The 21,103-nt window shown below is 36.8% G+C and overlaps 1 protein-coding gene and 1 pseudogene across 2 annotated transcripts; one reads left to right on the forward strand and one right to left on the reverse strand.

The window, feature by feature from the left end:
* Positions 1-251: 251 nt before the first annotated feature.
* On the reverse strand, positions 252-4,205 carry LOC114311011 (fimbrin-5-like; annotated as a pseudogene). The gene is made up of 8 exons (XR_014339195.1): positions 4,149-4,205; positions 3,765-3,821; positions 3,301-3,521; positions 3,054-3,209; positions 2,780-2,978; positions 1,934-2,040; positions 1,614-1,673; positions 252-495 (listed from the first exon to the last, which is right to left on the reverse strand). The product of XR_014339195.1 is annotated as a fimbrin-5-like (transcript).
* A 3,870-nt stretch (positions 4,206-8,075) lies between these two features.
* LOC145798025 (uncharacterized) lies at positions 8,076-17,093 on the forward strand. Its single transcript, XM_082885472.1, has 6 exons — positions 8,076-8,227; positions 8,346-8,439; positions 8,551-8,602; positions 8,666-8,832; positions 8,941-9,041; positions 16,685-17,093. The coding sequence occupies exons 1-6, from the start codon at positions 8,076-8,078 to the stop codon at positions 17,091-17,093; spliced, it is 975 nt and encodes a 324-aa protein (XP_082741598.1).
* Positions 17,094-21,103: the final 4,010 nt, after the last annotated feature.

Here is a 21,103-nt window from a genome sequence, read left to right on the forward strand (position 1 = left end):
AACAACAAAATAAATAAAAACTTTCATATATAAACTACAGTAAATTTTGTCACAAAAAAAGTTTATTAGTGACGAATAATCACTTTGTCATAATAACAAGTACAAATGGCGAAAAAATTCGTCACTAAACTTGTTCCATATTTTATATTCAATTTAAATTATTATTTCACAAATATCTCTGCTCATATCCCAATAGCCTTATAATTGTACTAAGAAATCCACTAGCTATTATACATTACTCCACAAAAAAATTCACTAAACGATTTATATTATAAATCAAAATATATCCATCAAACAACTTTAATAATAATCCATTAAGTATCACAAAAAAACCATCAAAGCAAATCCCAAAATGAACTAACATGGAGTCCACAAAATAAAAAAAATCAACACTCAATCTTGATTTGCAACTACAACTAAGCATCGGTTTAGGAAAAAAAATTCAACAGTTGATCTTCATTTGCAAGTATGCTTCCGAACGTCATCAAAATCAATCTACAAAGAAAATAAACAAGGCAAACATTAATATATTATCAATTACATCTAAACTCATATATGAATAATTTTATTTTATAAACCAATTTAGTAGAAACGCATATAACAACTCGAAACTTCAAAGAGTTGAGGTGATCCTTGATGATAAAGCAACACGGATAACATAAGATGACAAAAGATCGCAAGAATACCGTATATCACTATCACTAATGGCAGAATATATATAATAGCTCCAAAATATAACGTAGCATTGAGGTACATTTGATTCACGACAATGGACCGATGACTTCTTCAATGAGGTAAATTTGATTGGTGGAATTCAATACAAGAACCTTGTAAGACAACACAAGAACCTTGTAAGACTTTTGGGTTGTACCATTGAAGCCCCTCAATGCCTTCTTATTTATGACAATTTGCATCCATGTATAAAGTAAAACAAACCCCTCAGTCCTAGTCATTACAACAAAGTTGACAATGATGGATGCATTTCAACTAAAACTTATATGAAATATGAAAAACAAACCTCATGTTTACAGTGTATGCATTTTCAACAAAAAGTTGGGATTAGAGAACCCCAAAGAAAGGATTACTACTTGTGTTGTTGGACATGGGTATTACTTGCAGGAATAGATGCGGAGGAAGGAGATGGAGAGGTATGAAAATCTAAGTTCTTGAATTCTTTGACCATATTTTGCATCTCTCCAAGAAATTTTTGGCCTGAAAAATAAAAACACAAACTACTTTAGAAATCGCTAGAAGCATATGAATAAACTAACTATTTGTAGAGATTGTTCTAGTCTTATAAAAGGTAAAGTCGGACATTTTCTCATCACACTGACTTTTCATCTCCTGCATCAATAGAAAAGGAATAACCATTTTGATTGTTACTAGTATAAATGTTTGGATTACCATATAGATATGACACATGCATAGAATCAACAAATGTAAAATGAAAATCTTCAGTGCATGGCCAGATATTTTAAAGTCATAAAACCAAAATAAAAGCCAACTATTATTTAAATATAAAAAGAAAAAAGAAAAATATATCACATGGCATTAGAAACGATATAAGCCCAAGCAATGCTTGTGTGTAAGTCTGAGCCTTAAGGAATGCTTACAGAGGTGTGAAGTGATTCGATCATCCGCCCATGTTCTTCAGCTCTCGCTAGTAAAGTGATCTTGACAAGAGAAAAAGAAGGGGAGGGGATGTTAGGTAAAAATATGAACCCTGTTGTGATGATATCAATATGTGAAGGAGTAAACAAGGCATAACTTTTCTTTTCTTTTTCTTTTTCTTTTTTTTATTAGTACAACTAAACATGCATAACTATTATTGAGATAAGATAGTAGAAATGTCGACAGCGCATTTTTATCCTTTTTGCAGGCAATTTGCGCGTGTGACGAGGAATAAATCTACACATTAGAGAGACGATCATACTTTTCAACAAGATGTGAATCCTCTCAATTAAAGAGACAAGACAAACTCCCTGTATCACCATTTTTTAGTTTCTCCATCACATGCATAGACAATAAACCAGCAGCAACCTGCAAAAAAAAAAAAAAAAAAAAAAAAAAAAAAAAAAAAAAAAAAATTAATGATAATAACATAATTTATTATTAGAAAAACTTGTTAGTAGTTAATCTAAATTCATTTAACTTAAAACTTTAGACAATAGTGAAAAAATAAAACTTGTGTGATCATAGGATAGGTGATTTTTATAGTTCAATACATCATAACTACAAAAAGAATACTGTCTTTGGCATAGAAGTATCTAGAAAAACAGTTTGCTATAAAGAAATAACACCTGAAGCTCTAATCCGTTTAATCCATAAGATACCTATAACCATCCAATCTTCTGCTTCTTCTGCTGCTTTTTCCTTTTTCCTTTTTTATTTTTTATTTTTCTTTTTCAAACATGCATCACAGAAAGGGAAAGAAAAAGAAAAATGTAAAGGAAAGAAAGATCAGTTTTTAACTACAAAAACCACATCTTCCATATTTAGCTTTTATTCTAATTCCCCAACTTCAAGAAAAAGAAAGAAAGTCCTTTAGCAAAGATAGCTTAAAAAAATTTATCTTGGAAAATGGAAAAGATCGAATATTCAACTATCTAAGCATGTATGAAAGTTTTGGCTCAAATAGAAGATAGTAACTAACAGAAGTAGAAATGAAACTAAAAGAATAAATGCAGAATTGACAAGCAATTGTCACTCAGGAAAACTTTTCTTCTGCAAAAATGTAGTTATCACAAAAGCCCAAAAGCATGTGTCGAATTGCACTAACCTAGTAGGAGCTTCTTGTTTCCCTGTACAATATCGTTTCCTGCTACATTCACAAGGGAGAAGTTCAATTCCTTTCCAATCTGAATAACTTGGTTGCAATTCTCAACTTTTCTAAAAGGCATCTTGATGAGAGGTTTCGTTGCTTGCTTCCAGTTACTGATCTTGGGTAAACTTTGTCAAGAACTTCCAATATAACCCATCTGCATGTAAAAGGGATAAAAATCAAACAAAATTATCAGGCACTCAAAAATAGGGCATGGAAATTGTAACCTCACCCTGTTCTGACATCCTCACACAGATTATTTACATATGAATCGATTCCAACACAGTCGATCCACAGTCAGAAGCATCTCTCTTCCCTAGAAGTTTGAGCATCATCCGTCATCATCTCAGCAAAAGACATATTTTTGGTGTCCATGGATAAGCCATTCCTGCATTAAGAAATTCACAAACTAATTACAAAGAAATCCATGGTGATACTTCATGGAAAAAGCCAAAATATGCACAAGCAATTAGCTTGACCTCTGCTGGAATATTTGAGCAACAAATGCCAGATTTAGATTTGTCGATCCTACAACAATGTCCTTTGGAGTGACATATCTTTTGCAATCCATTCTCTCTGCATGCTCAAGAATCAAATTCGGTCTTTCAGTAGGATCCTTAGTATCCAATGTGCTAGCATTACCATGTTCTGGTGCAAGAGCATTAAGCAAGTGAGTATACGCTTCACCAGTGCACAAAGCCTACAAGGTCATTTCAGTGAAAAAAAAAAAAAGGTGACTACTAATTCTAAAAAAGAAGAAGTTATAAGATTATAATATTCCGAAGGTATGTTTTGGCTCATTAATTGATGATTGATTAGCTGTGAAAGTTTCTCCTTAAAAAAAAAAAATTCATGAAACAGAAAGCAAATAAAGAATACAGCACCAAAATCCAGTTTCGGTTAGTAGTTCTTCATTAAAAACTCTTTCATTCTCTATAGAAACCTCTCGCATTACGCTAAAGAATGGAGTTGCTGCTATTAAATAAGCCATGGTGGTGAACTGATCATTCAAGGAAAATAGCATAGAAACAAATTATATAGGATCTCAACTATCCACCACCACCCTATATATATCTCAAAAGTGACAAAGCCACTTTGTTTTTCTTTGACTGAACATTTTTTGCCTGACAATGGTTCAAATTAATCCAAATTGCAAAAAATAAATTTAACCATTAAATTGTGCAAAAATTCATGAATCATGATGCATGAAGTAGTAAAGAACAGTCCATAATAAAAGAGCCAAAATATAAATGTTGAACATGTTTTTGGTTTGATTTTTCCCCCCTTTAGAGGTGAAAGGGGTACCTCCCTAACTTTGCTCCAATACCATATGTAGGACAACAATATTCTGGGTAGTATCATCAAAAAGTACATACAAATCCATTTACCTATAATTATGTATTCTGATAAACAAACCAATACTACTATATTTTAAACAAGAGTGCTTCGTCATAAAGAAACTAGTGAACTTTTTCTTACCTTCAAATCAGATGACAAATTTGAAACCTATTACTTGTATCCTGCTTTCTTCAATTGGAAATTCATCCATATGAGTAAAACCTTTTCTAGGGGTAAACCCATGAGTTTCTCAACATCCTGCAAATTTCATTTATGCATTTGGTATAATAACAAAATGTAAAACATAACACTCTATTTTTCATTAAAGTAACAATGAAAGGTAATAAACAATCAACATCTTGTGACCTTGCTGTCATCCACCAATTCCAGAAGTTGAGGAGTTTTCTTTAGATTGAGATTAGCTAACAGTTGAATGTGATGTTTTCACCAAATGAAAATACAAAAAGATTGAGAACTTTGGTGATTAAGATCTAAATATCTCTAGAACATATCCATTGAACAAAGTAAAGATACCTTAATCATTTGAGAAATCAACCCCATTACTAGATGTGACTACAATAAACAAACAAACAAACAAAATGAAGAGACTAAAACAATTTTCATATCAGCAACAAAAAATAATCAAGAACATTTCCTTTTTTCAAAATTTTGTTACAATTCGTACCTAAATGTTTGTTCTAAACTTCAGTTTGAACTCTCTTTGTTAGGAAATTTTGCTTTGTTGGGGAATTTTGCTAACTTACTGATATACATTTCGATATCATACTGATATTCAGCATTCATGGGTATAGTTTCAAAGTGATCAATTCCTAGCCATGTTGGGTTCTGATGCCAGTGACAAGTCAAGGGATCAAATATGCAATGGTTTGATTCGTTTACCAAAAAAAAAAAAAAAAAAAAAAAAGCCCTAAATGTAGATCAAAAATCATAACCCATTTACTCGTTTCCCATAAATCAAACCCATACAACATCAAAACACAAAAACAAACAAATCCTAGAGCTAGAGTCAAATAGGGAAATAGAGAAAAAGAGAGACGAAGAGAGACACAGAGAGAGAGAGAAACAGAAAAACCTGATTCAAAATTAATGGGCCTGAGACGATGTACCAATTGTGGCGATGAGATGATAAGCGACGGTGGCCGATGGTTAGTCGATGAGAGGAGATCGATGGGCAGTCAACGAGAGTGAGAGCAAGAGACTAGCGTTGATTGGTATTTCCTCTGTGAAATAAATAAAATAAATAAAATTAAACATAAAATAAAATTAGGCAGTAAATATTCTCCTCAAAAACTTTTGATCATCCTTATTTAGAAGTTGTAATTAAAAAAATTATATATAATCACACTTATTTAGAAGGTGAGATTAAAAATATATATGTAATCAAACTTAAATGAAAAGTGATATAAAAAATAAATATTATTACACTCGACCAAATTAAGTGTGATTAAAATATCAATCTAATTTTTTTTTATTACACTTCCAATAAAAGTGAGATATTTCATTTGTCAAAGTGTGATCTTTAACTGTTTTTGTAGTAGTGACTCAACCCTTGTGTTTTTTTTTTAGAGGGAGAGACAGATAGAGATACAGATTGATACAAAGACTGATCCCAAAAAAAAAGAAGGAGGGAAAAATAAACTAATCAAAAAAAAAAAAGGGGGAGGGAAAAATAATTTAGGAAAACTGATCCCAAAAAAAAAAAAGGAGGGAAAAATAATAGACTATTTTTTTTTCATTATTGCTTAATATGTCAAAATTCTTCTTTCAAAATTAGTGACAAAATAATTTTCTCACTAAAAGGCCTAAAAATATTAAAAAAATATTAGTGACGAAAATATATTTCTCACCAAATGGTCTTAAAATATTTAAAATAAATTTTTTAAAAAAAAAAAGATTATTGGTGACGCAAATATATTCTTCATTAATAATTTTTTAATTGTTGAAAAAAAAAATTCTCACCAAAAGTTTCAAAATTTTGGCACTATCAAAAAAAATTAGTGGGAAAAATTTAGGTGACGAAACTTATTTTTTTTCTCACCTAAAAGTAAGTATTTATTGATGGAAATAAATTTCGTCACCTATTATTTTTATATTTTTATTATACGTGACAAAATTTATAATTCCTCATGGATTATTCTTATTTAGTAACGAAATTTGTTTTCTTCACTAATTTTCGTCACCATACCAATACAAAGAATAAGAGAAAGAGTTGCCAAAAAAAGAATAAAGAGAAATCACGTGCCAAATCACTGTGCGAAGAAAATGGGGCGGTTACCGGCAAGGCTACTAGTGGCGGCGACGATCGGCAAGGCTAATAGAGGCGACGATGGCGATCAGCGTGGTGGAGGAGCAAGAGGTAAGATAAATTAATACCCTATTTTGAGAGAGAGAGAGAGAGAGATAGAGATGATAAACAGAAAAGGGGTAAAAAAAATTAATACCCTATGTGTTTTTTAATTGCTGCTCAATATATCAAAAATTTCCCACCAAAATTGGTAACAATATTATTTCCTCACCAAAAGATATCAAAAATATTAAAATGTTTTGCTGACGAAAATATATTCCTCACGAATAATTTTATAATTAGTGACAACTTTTTTTCTCACCAAAAGTCCCAAAATTTTGGCGCCACCAAAAAAAAGTAGCGGGAAAATTTTTGGTGACGAAACTTAATTTTTCCTCACTTAAAATGAAGTATTTATTGACGAAAATAAATTTTGTCACCTATCATTTTCATTTTTTTATTATATGTGACAAAATTTATAAATTCCTCACGAATTATTTTTATTTAGTGACAAATCTTATTTTCTTCACTATTTTTCGTCACCATAGGTTACTTTTGTTGTAAGGTATGTCCTTTGATCAAGAACGAATTGTGTGGCTAAGCTATTATAGGGTGCCTCCTAACTTATGGAGCTTCAACACTTTCAACAATATATGGAGGCAGTGGGGGAAGGTTATTGGGTTAGATGATGACACTCTGAAGTTAAAAAACTTGCAATGTGGTAAGGTAAGGATAGCTACATCCTGTATGGAATCTATTAACGCGTCCATTTTCTTAGATTGCAAAGGTATTTTGTACCCAGTCAAGATCTGTGAGGAACAGATTATCATCTCTAAGGTAGTCATGCAACAGTGCAACTGTCGTTCTCACCAAAGGGAAAGAGCGAGCCAGAGTCCAAACAATGAAGCCGCTAATAAGGCTTCCGATTCAGATTTGGGCAACTTGTCGGTGGTGCAGGGGGGCGATAAAGCTACCAAGGTAGGAGTTGGTGATCAAAGAGTTGTTGTGGCAGTAGGGGAGCCTACTGTGTCAGAGGATGATGGGAAGATAAATAGTGAGCAGAGTGTTTCTGTAGTGGAAGAGACAATCAGTATTTTGGAGGTGGCATGTGGAGCACGTAATGTCAGCCCTGAAGTCAATTTGGTGGGCTCTAAGTAAGGTGTAAGTGGAGGTCGTACAAATGTGAATGATGTATTATGTACGCCAGGTTTCATTAGAAGTGTGAGTGGTTCTGTTTGTAATGGGGTTGGTTTAAATCTTGAGGTGGTGTTGGGCAAAGCCCAAGCCCAAGATGGGGGGGAACACTTTTAATTAGGCCCAAGGCCTAGGTGACATTAGAGGTTCAAAAATTCCAACTAATGTTGAGAATAATTTTCAACCTATTTGTGGGGTTTCGGCCCAGCACCAATTACAAATTGAGGCAGTCAGTGAAGTGGGTTTGGGCAAGTCTGGGAAGTGTTTTGGACCTTCTACTCAGGTTACAAAAGCATACAGGAAACAGAAGAGTAAAGGTATGAGAAGGAGAGTCTAGAATAAGAAAGGGGGTCTCGAGCTTCATAGCCGAATTGATTTATCAGCACAATTCAAGAAAGGAGCAATCCTTAGGTCTGCATGGCTGTTATTTCGCTGTCTATGGCAAGTGATTCTAGTCGTGGCAGATTGTTACTCAATGAGGCTGAAGCAACCTTACAGATGGGGCGAGTACTTGGGTTCAACTGTGAAGGCAAAGAGGAGGAGGTCGTGAGCAAACTTATGGAATTGGAGTCCATGGATTTGGAAAAGGTGCACAAAAAAGGAAAGGGAGTAGTCAGTTAATTGACTTGTTCTAGGAGGCTCAGGAGGGCTATTTTGTTAAATGAAACTTTTATCATGGAATGTTAGGGGGTTAGGTAGGCCTGGTAAATGTAGGAAGGTCAAACAAGTGCTTAAGGAGAGGAACATAGATATGGTTCTCTTGCAAAAGACCAAAAACGAGGTAATTAATTCAGAGCTGGTCCAAACTATTTGGGCTGGGGAAAAAATGGAGTTTATGTCAGTTGGTTCAATAGGGTCTGCTGGTGGGCTTCTCTGTATCTGGAATCCTTAGGTTTTTCAGCTCAAGGACTGCTGTTGCAATCGCAATTTTATTCTCCCAGCAGGTTCGATCTTTTTTTCTTTTAATTGTGTAATTGTTAATGTTTATGGGCCAAATGATCCTGTAGGAAGAAAAGGGGTGTGGGATATTCTTGTGAATCTTAAATCACAATTCTTGGACCCATGGTGCTTGGGGGGTGATTTTAATGAAATTAAAAGCATTTCTGAAAGAAAAGGTTGTTCTACGAGGGATAAGGGGATGAGGGAGTTCAATGAAATGATAGAGCAATTAGAGGTCTTTGATCTACCTATGTGTGGAAGGAAGTTTACTTGGTGTCATTCACAAGAGGGTGATAGATGAAGCAGGCTTGACAGATTTTTATTCAATCCAGAATGGTTGCAGACTTTCAATTTTAAGCTTTGGGGTTTACCTGGACTGGTCTCTGACCATTGCCCTATTGTTTTGATAAAGGATGAGAGGGATTGGGGTCCTAGACCATTCAGGTTCATAATTGCCTGTCACGACCCAAACCCGTCCCTATAGGTTTAGTATCATAACCGGCTAGTAATCCTTGGATTATCGAAGGCCTCGGAACAGATTAACAAAATTAAGGGGCTAGCGGAAGCAAATACGTAAATATAATTGTCCAATGAACTGTGCTGACTTATATGAACAGAATATTTGAAACTTATATATACATAATCAAAAGTCATTCATACATTATACCCACACACATTACAGTATTTTAAGTACAGCCAACGACATCAAATCAAGTCTTATGTAAACAGAAACCACAAAACTTAAACACAAGACGCTTTTGGAACCTCCACGTGAGTGTAGACGCGCCCCGAGGGCCTCATGCTACAGTTCGGACTGAAATGTCACGGTTCTGAATCTAATCCCGCAAAGTGCAATGCGAGATCGATAAATCACCAAAGAGTCCAAATCCGGCAAATCGTTTTGGAAAACTGATTTTTAAGAAAGAAGTGCCAAACATGGACTGCTTTGCCAGATACAGAGTCGCCACCTAAATATTTATTTTGGGAAATTTAGGAAACCCTGACTCGTTGCCTAAGGCCACGTGTCCGTCATCATCAAAGTTGCCTCGACTCGGGAACTTGGGTACGATTGGGGAAGGTCATCTATGAGCACCCCCACTCGCCCGATCAAAGATCGGCCACTACTAAACATGATATCTTGTTTTGAAAACATATGTGTTCTTATTCCGATTAATTAGCTAGAATTACTATGTGATGCGCACAACACACAAATATAGACTGGATCGCCTAAATTGAAACAAAACATTTCATGTTTGTTTGTTTGAAAATGGTTTGAAAATGCTACTCGCAAGTAGGCTAAGACGTAGATTTGCCACCCTCAAGTGGGCTTAGAACTCACATTTCGATGAATTGTTCCAATTGAAGCAATCTAACCTTCACCCACAGGCATTCAGGCAGTTATATCATATAAGCAAATAACATCATGGCAAGCATGCTATCATGGCAACACTTACATTCATGCAAGATGCTAAAACATAAAAGCTTACCTAGTACTCTGAGCCAAAACAACAACTAATTAGTAATCAAATGCATAATCCTAGTTCATGTTAAAATGGCTAATGCAACTCATGCAAAAATGCAACTAAAAATAGGCTCAACTATTTTAAGATGGCAAATGAGATGCAACTTGATAATCATGTATTCAAATCGGAATTGAAATACAATGCAGTTAGTATGATGCGCCGAGCCCGGTGCATGAAATATAAATGAATGGATGCAAATATGCGAACATAAGAATGCTAATTGAAACATGACCTAAAACTAACCATTGAAAGCAGGTAAGTAAAAGGGAGAAAGAAGTGGGGTTAGAAGACATTCACACACGCACGCACACACACTTATTACAAAATTCGCCCTCTCAACAGAGGGTCTGAAAGAATAATACAAATTAACTAATTAATCAACTAACAAGCTAATTAATTAATTACACAACCAAATCGAAATAAATAACTATTCTAAGTTATTAGAACACTGAAATGGCCTTGAGACGAGGGGTGAATGCATGCTCAGACGGCTTCGCTCGGAAATCCATTGCCATGCTCATGTTGCCTATGTTTACACTGTTCTGCATCTCTGAAGACTACACAAGTCTCAAGGATGCTCCTGAACCACTCCCTGAGTGTTGTGGGAGGTCATCGGCCAAGACATAGGGCCACCGGCCAAGGGATAGTGGTCATCGACCATTTGTAGGGATCTCAGCCAACAATGCATAGTCGGCCGACACTGAAGATGGCCGGCTGACCATCTCTTCCTGCAGAATCCTGTTTTTGCTGCAACAGAGGACAGACAGAGCATGGCAATGCATTTTCAAGGCAATGTTTGCACCACCACCCTCCTTATCATGTTTAAGACTCAAAGGAGTATGGCTCTCGACCCTCGGGCCATCAATCATGCATTTCAATGCATGATGGCCAAAGGTGCCGAATGTGCAATTCAATATCAAATGAAATGCACATAATACATAATGGGCCCCCAAACCTCTATCATGATTGATCAAGAGGCAAGGGATGCATGCATGCAAGCAAGATTAATGCAACATGAGCATGTTAATGACAATGTCATACAAGGCTAATAGTGACAAGCATGCCAAATGCAATGCAACTTAGACAAGCATGCAAAATGCAACATGGACATTCAAGCATGTAAGGCAAACATGTGACAACATGTAAAGGAACAAGATATGCAAACATGCAAAGCTACTTAACAAAAGCATGCCAAATGCAATACCCCTTAAACATGCAACAACATGTTATGGACTAAGTATGCAACAAGGCACAATTGAACTAGCATGTTACAACATGTAATTTACCAAATATGCAACAAGCATGCGACAACATACAAATAAAGCATGCAACAACATGCGGGAATGGACTTAAACCAAAATGGACAGCCCTCAAATAGGTCCAAATAAATGGCCAAAATGCTGAAACGATGGCTTGAAAACGTAAGGAAATGCATGCTCATGCATTGGCCCATGACTTAAGCATAATAGCACAACTCTCAAACATGATGAAGAGGTGGAAAATGTGAGAATTAGCAATGAAGTAAGCTCTGAAATTTCATGAGGAATGATGCCAAATCAACTAAAGAATGCAAGCATAGCATGCTAATGGACTTAAAGCTCAAAGCTAGCCAATGGCCTTACACCATGGCCATATCAACCAAGCCCCAAAGGGTCAAGGTGACCCAAAACAGTCCTAAGGAAGGTCAAAATAAGGCCAAAGCATGTGTGGAATGAGGCCAAAAACAAGCTAGCATGGTGAGCACAAAACATGACGCATACAAGGCCAATAAGGAGCATTACACTACACCTATCAAAACTGAGCATGAGATGACTTCACCAACTAAAATCAGAGCTATAACATGACAAAATGAGACCAAATACACACTGATATGGCAGCTTACAAACTTAGGCAAAATGGCATACGCAATGGCTCATTCTTAAGGCATAAAGTACCAACTCTTCAAAGCGTGGAAAAAGTGAAAGATGTGAGTGCATGACCATGAAATATGCTCTGAAATCACATATGAAATGATGCCAAATCATAAGAATAGTCCTAGCAATGCATACTAATGACTTGGACATTCAAAGCCAACAAGCTAGGTTGAACCATAGCTATACAAAACAATGCAAGCATGACCAAAAAAACACCAAACAGACCTCAAGCATGGTAAAACAAGGCTAAAATCTTCTTTGGGTCAAGCCAAAATCATGCTAAAAACAAGGCTCAAAGCACAAAGCATGTTAGGGCAATTTTATGGAAATGCACTACAAGTGCATGGTGTAAGTAAGGGGCTATTAAACCAACTTTAGATAGAGTTATGACATGCTAAAATAACCCAAAAAATCCACTGAAATGAGGTCAACATGAGCTAGAAGGACATGCTCAAACATGAAGTATACAAGACTAGTTTACAAAATTTACACTACGAGTGTATAAACCAAGCATGGAATGAGCAAGATAGGCAAAAACAGTGGCATATGACAGAAAAATAACCACAAATACCAGCTAAGACATGGCCAACATGAACTTAACAAAGGTGCTCACATGTAAGGCAAATATGACAAGTATTGAAGACAACAAAGAGAGGGGATGGCCCTCTCCTTCTTAGGACCTCAAAACACCATCCCCAGAAGGATTTCAGTGGTGAGAAGGCCAATACAAGGTAGTCCCGAAGCTCACAAAAAAGGCACAAAAGTGAGGCCAAACAAGGCCTAAGAGGGGGTAAACAATCCCAAACACAAAAGTAATCTTAAACAAAGATCAAAAGCATGCAAAATCATAACTTTTATCAATTATAAGTTAAGCTCAAAACAGCATGCAAGGTAGGCTAAAAACTTGCGCAAAAATGGGGAATAAAGAGGGTAGTTTCTCACCCTTGAAGAACCTTGAAGGACAGCAGCAAAACAATCACTTTTTTGAGCCAAACAACCTTCAATCAGCCTAAAAATAGGTTCCAAGGGACCTCAAGCCAATGGTGATCAACTTTGATGAAGAAAGTATATGCAAACAAGAAATATTTCTCTACTTCTATGGACTTCTATGCATAAAAGGGCAATGGAGAGAGGCTCTAGAGAGAGAGGCAGAGGTTTTTGTCTGAAAATTCTAGAGAGAGAGGAGTTTTTAGAGAGAGAGGCTCCCAAACTTGCCCAAGAAGTTCTAACCTTTTCAAAATGAGAGATATAGCCTCATATATAGAAAAAATGAGAGCTGGCTCGAAAATATCTGATTTGGGACAGCTGGAGCAAGCTGACAATAGCTGGAAGAGAAATATCTGTCAAAAATTTGAGTTTTGGACACTTTTGGCAGACCGGCCATCGTTAGTGCCAACCGGCCATCATTTGTGGCCGATAAGGTTCACTTTTGGCCGACCTATGGCTGGTGAGGTCCAATTGTGGCCGGTGGACTTCCATAGAGGCCGATGGAAAAAATCAATCCTGGTCCCTGACTTGAAGCAAGCCTAATTCCTTCATCTGGACTCCTTTTCAGGTCATTCTTGAGCCTAAACTATAGCCCCAGAAGTCTTCTTTCCAAATTTGGCAGCCTCACCTCAAAATTCCATGTGTGCTAAGTGATATCCCTATTTTAGTGAAGGCTGCTCAGTTTCGGTCCAACTGGAATGATGCCCAACTTCAACCAATCATATCTCCCCCATCCAGACTCGGCTTTAGGAGATTCTTCAATGAAAAATGAAGCCCCAGAAGTAAGATTTCCAACGGTGGAGGCCTCATAGCTGAAATCCAAGTGTTCAAAAGGATAGGCTTGATTCAGCGAGGGCTGCTCGACTCTCTCTTAACGATTCATGCCCATCTTCTTCTCCAACTTGGTTTTTTCCCTCTTCTCCTCTTTCTTCAATTCCAAACCCCTAAACAAGGTATTTTGAAATATTTTTCAAAGATTTCATCTCTCTTTCATTCATTTCCACTTTGTCCTTGCTCGGTTTACTAAAAAACGCAACATTTGACAAAATGCGAGCCTCAGAGCATCGTAGAAACTTTATTTCAAAACTATTTTGAAAGAGAGGATTTTAAGGTTTAAAAACCATTCAAAATAGCTTTGGTCCAAAATGGGGTGTGAGGTTTGGATTTGACTCTCCTTTTGCAGAAGAAATTAAACTTTTGCTCTGTACATCTTTCACCATCAAGTAAACCATCAGTAATGCCCAAGTCTTAAGGGCGGTAAAAAATTGGGTGTTTACAGTGAGGCACAATGGTTGGCTGACAACAAAAACACAATTCCAGACAAAATCTTTCGGGTTTGAACTCCAGAATGCTCACCTATATACATATTTATACATATCAAGGTAAAGGGGTTAGTGAACGAAATTCAAACATATCATAAGCGGAAACAGATCATAGCATAATCATTCTCATATCAAAACATAATAATGGTACATCCCATAGAACACATCACAGAACGTCTTCCGATTAGAGTAATCGGTTCCGGATACTGATTAAACACATATCACCACAATAAAGTGGCTATCGAGATCTCGTAATTACTTGTATGTCATGGACCCACATTTTCATGCCATCCCCCATGACTTGGGACTCTCTATGGATGCCCTAATAAATTTCAAACATGGACTATTCGTTCACGAAAACAGATATCATTTCAAAAAATCATAGCTTATCACATTTCATTTGGAACATAATTCATATCAACATATCTTTACAGAAATGTTACTCACAGTGGTTCTCGCAAACGGTTAATCAATCTTCAGACGTTGACCTACAAACACAAAGGTACATAACACAACATATCTCATTATTACACATTCACATGGCCAACACGTTACATTACGTTGGTTCTTGTCAATTCTTAGCTCATTACTTAAAACACCTACTTGCATTCCCTTATCTTAGTACATTCCTTCCTTAGTGTGTTTCTAATCCATAACCTCATTACTATGGCTTAAGTAAGGCTTAGAAATGCCTAAGATGCAATGAGGATGGCAAAACATGCATTGGGACACTTGGTAAAATTTTTTGAAAATAAGGTCCCCGCTCGAGCGTAGACTTCATCACTCGAGCGGACATGCAAAATGAGAGGGGTCGCTCGAGCGTGACTTCCTTCGCTCGAGCGACCTGCAAACTTGGAAAAAGTACTGGCTGGTCGTAATCCACGCTCAAGCTACAACTCCCACGCTCGAGCGGATCGACAACATGCAAGGGGTTTGCTCGAGCGTCAAAGTGGTCGCTCGAGCGGAGAGCTCACGTCTGAAAGAAAAAAAAAATACTGAGAGCTCGCATTCTCCGCTCGAGCACAGGTTTCCTCACTCGAGCGGATTGTAAAATTCTGGGTTTTTCAAAACAGGGTTTGAGCTTCAAAATGTGATTTTAATGGAAAATTTGAACGTGGCTTGTTCAAACACATGGAAAGCTTCTTAAAACACAAATACATGATCATTTTCAAATGTTTAGCTCAAAACTCATGGATTTAGCAACTTGAACTTAAAAGCTCATGCATGAAAGATTTTCAAACTATTTTCTTGATTTCTTCAAAACATGCAAATGTTTGGTATGAATCCATGAATTTCCAAAACATTATGCAAGATATGAACTCACATGCTCGCAATGACTTCAAAACTCTAACTCAAAATGATGGAACCAAAAGGTTAATCTCCAAGGATGCACATGCAAGACATCTACAAGCCCAAAGACCCATTTTTCTTGCTAATTTCATGAAATTGGTTCAAAGGTGAGTTGAAATCATGATGCATGGGAGTTAACTGCAGAATTTAAACATAGAATCCTTACCCAAAGCTTGTTCCCAAATTATGAGAGGTGAATCTTCCTATTTCTCTTATTCTTCTTCAAACTTTTGAGCTTTCTCACTCTAAAGCCAAACTCTCTCTCTTTCTAGCTTGAATTCTCTCAGTCTAAGGACTCAAATAAGCAGAAAAGAATGGTACAAACACTCTCACACTTGGCTGAACAAACACAACTCACACTCTCACACTTTGAATACACTACACGTGTACACACATGCACTACTCCAGCACACCCACAAGGATTTAATCCTCTACATTCAATACCACCAAGGCCTAGCACACCTTACTCTTTAATCACATCTTGGATCACTAATAGGTTTAGATTAGGCACCAATCTTGCATTACTTAATCATACATAAGTAACCTTAATTTATTTAGGTTAGACCGAAATTCAATTAATCTAAAATAGTTCCCATCAAGGTTCAATTTAATCACATGCGATTTTTATCAAACCGAATCAATTTTTAACAAAACTTTTCAGATGGTTCTAAAAATTCTAATTAGTCAATCCATGTGCTCAATTCGATTTCTGAAAGCATTTAGGCTAACAATTTCAGATTCAAAGTAGAAATCATGACAAATAATTTTCAAATCAGATAGATATGCACAAATTACTACAAAGCACATATCACAATCAATAATAACACATAATTCCATTCTAAACACTTAGTTAGCATTCTTAATTACGAATTAGTAGCTAATTACGGACCGAGGTTGTTACAGTGCCTAGTCCTTGCATCCAAAATTCTTGTCATTTGTGGAACAAACTTGGGCTGCTCTAAATGTGATGGGTTGGGTTGGGTTGGATTCAGATGTTTAGTCAAACTTAAAGCTTTAAAATCAGCTCTCAAGAGGTGGAATATGGAGGTGTTTGGAAATGTGGAGAGCAAGCTCAAAGCTACAGAGGAGGAAGTTCATGCACTTGATCTAGTTACTAAAGAAAGGGTGCTATCCGTAGATGAATTAGCTAGGAAAAGAGAACTGAAAGGTGATTCTTGGCAGCTAAGTAAAATGCTGGAGAGAATGTCGTTTAAAAAATCTAGACTTCAATGGCCATTATTGGGTGATCGAAATACCTCTTTTTTCCATGCTATGGCCAGGTGTAGAAGTAATAGGAATGGCTTATGTTCCATTTTGGTGAGTGGAATCACTATAGAAGAGCCTCCAGCTATTAAAGTTGAGGTGTTGAAACACTTCAGCAATATGTTTGAGGAGTCTTGAATGGTTAGGCCCACCTTAAATGGCCCCTTTAAGTCAATTGGGGAAGGCCATGATTCAGGATTTTTGGAAGCGGAATTTTCAGAAGAGGAAATCTTAAGTGCTATTAAATCTTGTGGAGGGAACAAGGCCCCCGGGCCTGATGGTTTTAATATGAGTTTTTTTCAGAAATGCTGGCATATAGTGAAGGAGGATGTCTTTCAATTTATGAGGGACTTTCATCAAAATGCCAAGTTGGTTAGAGGGTTAAACAGTTCCTTCATAGCTTTAATCCCAAAAAATGAGAACCCAGCTAGCCTAAATGAATATAGGCCCATCAACTTAGTAGGCTCCATGTACAAGATATTGGCCAAGATACTATCAAATAGGTTGAAACAGGTGCTGCCTAGGATCATAAGTGAAACTCAATCAGCATTTATGAGGGGCAGAAACATTTTAGATGGTATACTTATTGCTAACGAGATAGTAGATGGGTGGAACAAGGCTAGAGGATGTGGAATTGTGCTTAAACTGGATTTTCATAAAGCTTATGATTCTGTCAATTGGGAATTATTGTTTTCTATCTTATTTAATTTTGGTTTTGGTCCTAAGTGGATGAGTTGGATGAAGGAATGTGTTGCTTCTATAAGAACTTCAGTGTTGGTTAATAGGTCACCAACTCCTAAATTTTGTCCACAGAGGGGTCTTCGACAGGGAGACCCACTGTCACCTTTTCTGTTCATCATTGTAGCTGAAACACTTAACATCTTACTGGGTAGAGCTAAAAACTTGGGTCTGATTAAAGGGGCGTCTGTTGGGCCCAGTGGTCTTCAAATCACTCATTTACAATTTGCGGATAATACCATTTTGTTCTGTGAAGCTGACTGGGCAAAAATAGTTAATATAAAACGAATCCTCAGGTGCTTTGAAGTCTTGTCAGGACTTAGAATTAAATTTAAGAAAAGTGTGGTCTATGGGGTAGGGATTCCGGATAAGCTGGGTAAGGATTTGGCAATAAGGTTGAATTGTAAATATCAGAAATTGCCCATCAAATACTTGGGGCTACCATTAGGGGCCAGCCCAAGTAGTAGTAGAACTTGGCTGCCAGTGATTGATAAGTGTAAGCAAAAACTTGCTTCTTGGAAGAGAAGATATTTATCCTTTACAGGTCGGTTGACCTTGATTAAGTCTGTTCTTGCTAGCTTACCTATTTTTTATTTCTCAATCTTCAAGATGCTTGAGATAGTAGCAAAAAACATGGAAAGTATTCAATCTGCTTTTCTTTGGGATGACTCAGATTTAAGAAGGAAAGTGCACTTGGTGAAATGGGAGGATGTTTCTAAAAGTAAAAACATAGGAGGCTAGGCGTTAAGAGAATTAGAATTATGAATGTATGCCTTTTACTGAAGTGGTGGTGGAGGTTTGGTGCTGAAGAGAATTCCCTTTGGAAGGATGTTATATGTGGAAAGCACAGGGAGCCAGGTTGGGCATGGTTTCCTTCTACTGAGAGGGCTAGCAGGTTGTCCAAGATTTGGGGTGACATAATTCGCACTGTGGCTTCTAGGGCAAATCTTATGCAATTTTTTAGGAGTAATACTGTAGTCAAGATTGGGGATGGTAGAAGAATTAAATTTTGGTCTGACTGTTGGTCAGAGGGTGTATGTCTTAGAGATGAGTTTCCTAGACTCTACTCTCTATCAGTTGATAAAGTAGGGTATGTATTCATGTTTCACAGCAATAGAGATGCATATGGAAATTGGGTGTTTAATTTTAGGAGGCCTCTCTTTGCTTGGGAGGAAGAGGAGTTAAGTAGATTGCCAGTGCATCTCAGCAGTACCCCTTTGCTCAAAGCTAATGTTGCTAATTGTTTAACTTGGAATACAGATACATCTGGTTGCTTCAGTGTCTCATCTGCCTACCAGTGGTTTGAACTGGGTTTTGGTTCTACTAGTTTGATTTCTAGATCTTTGTGGAAGGCTCCTGCACCACCAAGAGCGCAATTCTTTGGTTGGTTGGTTTGGAGGGGTAGAATCAAGTCTGCTAGTTACTTGCAGAGCAATGTTTTAAAAACCGGACCGGTGAGTGAACCGGAAAAATGATCGGGTGGACAGGTCACCGGTTCAACCGTCGGGTTGAACCGGAATCGAACCGTGACGTCATAAATATATTAAAATTATATTTAAATAAAAATATAAGTAATAAAATTATAAATTAAAAATTTTAATAATCTTAAATATTTCTCTTAATACTTTTTTTATTAAAAAATATATTTAAAAATATCATTAATTTTAATTTTGGAAGAAGAAATCAAATATTCAATATTCCCTCCATATGATTTAATTCAAGTAATTTGATTGAAAGAAAAGCAAAAATTTTGGAGGGATATCAAAATTTTAAGTTTCCCTCCAATAAATTTGATTGAATCCCACATAGATTTCTTGAGTTTTTTTGGGAGAATTTTTTTCTTATAAATAGATAGAAGTTTTCACAATAATTTCAAGCTCTCAATGGGATTCCTCACAAGAGGAAACCCTTAAAAGAGAGTTTCCAACTAAATTTTTATTATATATATATAATATAATATATATATATATATATATATAAAATAAGAAAGAAGGAAAGAAAAGAAAGAAAGAATAAAAAAAAACAAAGAAAAAAATACAAAAAATCCGTTTTTAAAACCCGGTGAACCGGGACCGGGTCAACCGGTTCGGCGGTTCAATCGACGGTTTTTCTGGTTCTCTCAAAAGAGGCCGGTTTTCGACTATGACCGGTTTACTGGGTGTACCCGGACCGGAACCTCGACCGGTCGGCGGTTCAACCGGTTGAACCGGCCGGTCTGGTCCGGTTTTTAAAACCATGTTGCGGAGGATTGGTATCCTAAATTCCAATGTTGATGTCTGTTGTGTGTTCTGCAAAGAAGTGGAGGAAACTATTAACCATGTGTTACTTCACTGCCTTTTTGTGTGGCTGATCTGGTCTTACTTTGTCAGGGGGTGGGGGCTGCAATGGGCTTCACCAGGTTCAGTTCAGAGTATTCTTCAGTGATGGTCTGGTTGTAGAATGAGACAACTTGAAAAGAAGCTGTGGAGTGTAATACCATATGTTATTTTCTGGTCTATATGGAAACAGAGGAATGACTGTGTGTTTAATGAGGTGGAGCCTAATTTTATAGCTCTATGTGAAACCGTTGAGATACGAATTGCCTTGTGGGTTAAGTCCTTTGTCCCAAGCTTGAACTACTCTGTCCATGATCTGGTGCATAATCTGCAACAGGTTAGAAGGTGCTTGGCTTAGGAGCTTCTGCAGCAGCTTGCACTAGTGGCTTATAGAGATGGAAGACAATATGGAAATGGAATTTTGGTGGCTTTTTGCAGCTCAACAGGTTATCAGCACATCAGGTTTTGGTGTTTGGTTCTACTAGTTTTATCAGCATATCAAGTGCAGCCATTGATCGTTGTTTTGAAGGTTTGGTTTTATTTGAATAGAGATCATGGCAGCAATTGATGGGTGTTTTTTGGTGGACTACAACTGATGTTGTTGCTATGTAGCTTTATTGTATTAGTCTGGATACTGCTGTGTTGGTGTGCTCTGGTTGTATGCTAGTTTGCTGGTCTGCTGCTTGTAGAGGAACTCTGCTGCTTGAATGGAAATGTCATGACCCAAACCCGCCCCTATGGGTTAAGGACATAACCGGCCAGTAATCCTGAGATTACCTACGGCCTCAGACCAAAACAGACATAACCTGTCAGAGTTAAGGGGCCAAACGGAAACAATAAATAAAAACTTTGTCCATAGAGCCGTGCTTATATGCACATCAACAGACTATATTCAGTTACGTTAATAACCCACAGTTCAAAAGTACAGTTTCACAAAATTCATTACAGACAGGATCATCCAAAACAAGTCAACCTATGACAGACTATTTACATATTTACATAAAGTCCCTGTCGGCATGACAAAATATAATTACATAGCAAAAGGCAAGGGTAGGTCTCAAGAGTGAGACGCAAGGCTGACTTCCTCAAAACTCA

The sequence above is a fragment of the Camellia sinensis genome, chromosome 8, assembly GCF_055761805.1.
Source record: "Camellia sinensis isolate YWXY chromosome 8, ASM5576180v1, whole genome shotgun sequence".
Lineage (NCBI taxonomy): Eukaryota > Viridiplantae > Streptophyta > Magnoliopsida > Ericales > Theaceae > Camellia > Camellia sinensis.

What these genes read in the sequence shown, in the direction of transcription:
- LOC145798025 (XM_082885472.1), top strand. Translation starts at nt 8,076, where the DNA reads ATGGCTGTTATTTCGCTGTCTATGGCAAGTGATTCTAGTCGTGGCAGA. An exon ending in AAATGATAGAGCAATTAGAG is followed by an intron (nt 8,833 to 8,940) that starts GTCTTTGATCTA and finishes GAATGGTTGCAG; the next exon opens with ACTTTCAATTTTAAGCTTTG. An exon ending in TGGGGTCCTAGACCATTCAG is followed by an intron (nt 9,042 to 16,684) that starts GTTCATAATTGC and finishes GGTTGGATTCAG; the next exon opens with ATGTTTAGTCAAACTTAAAG.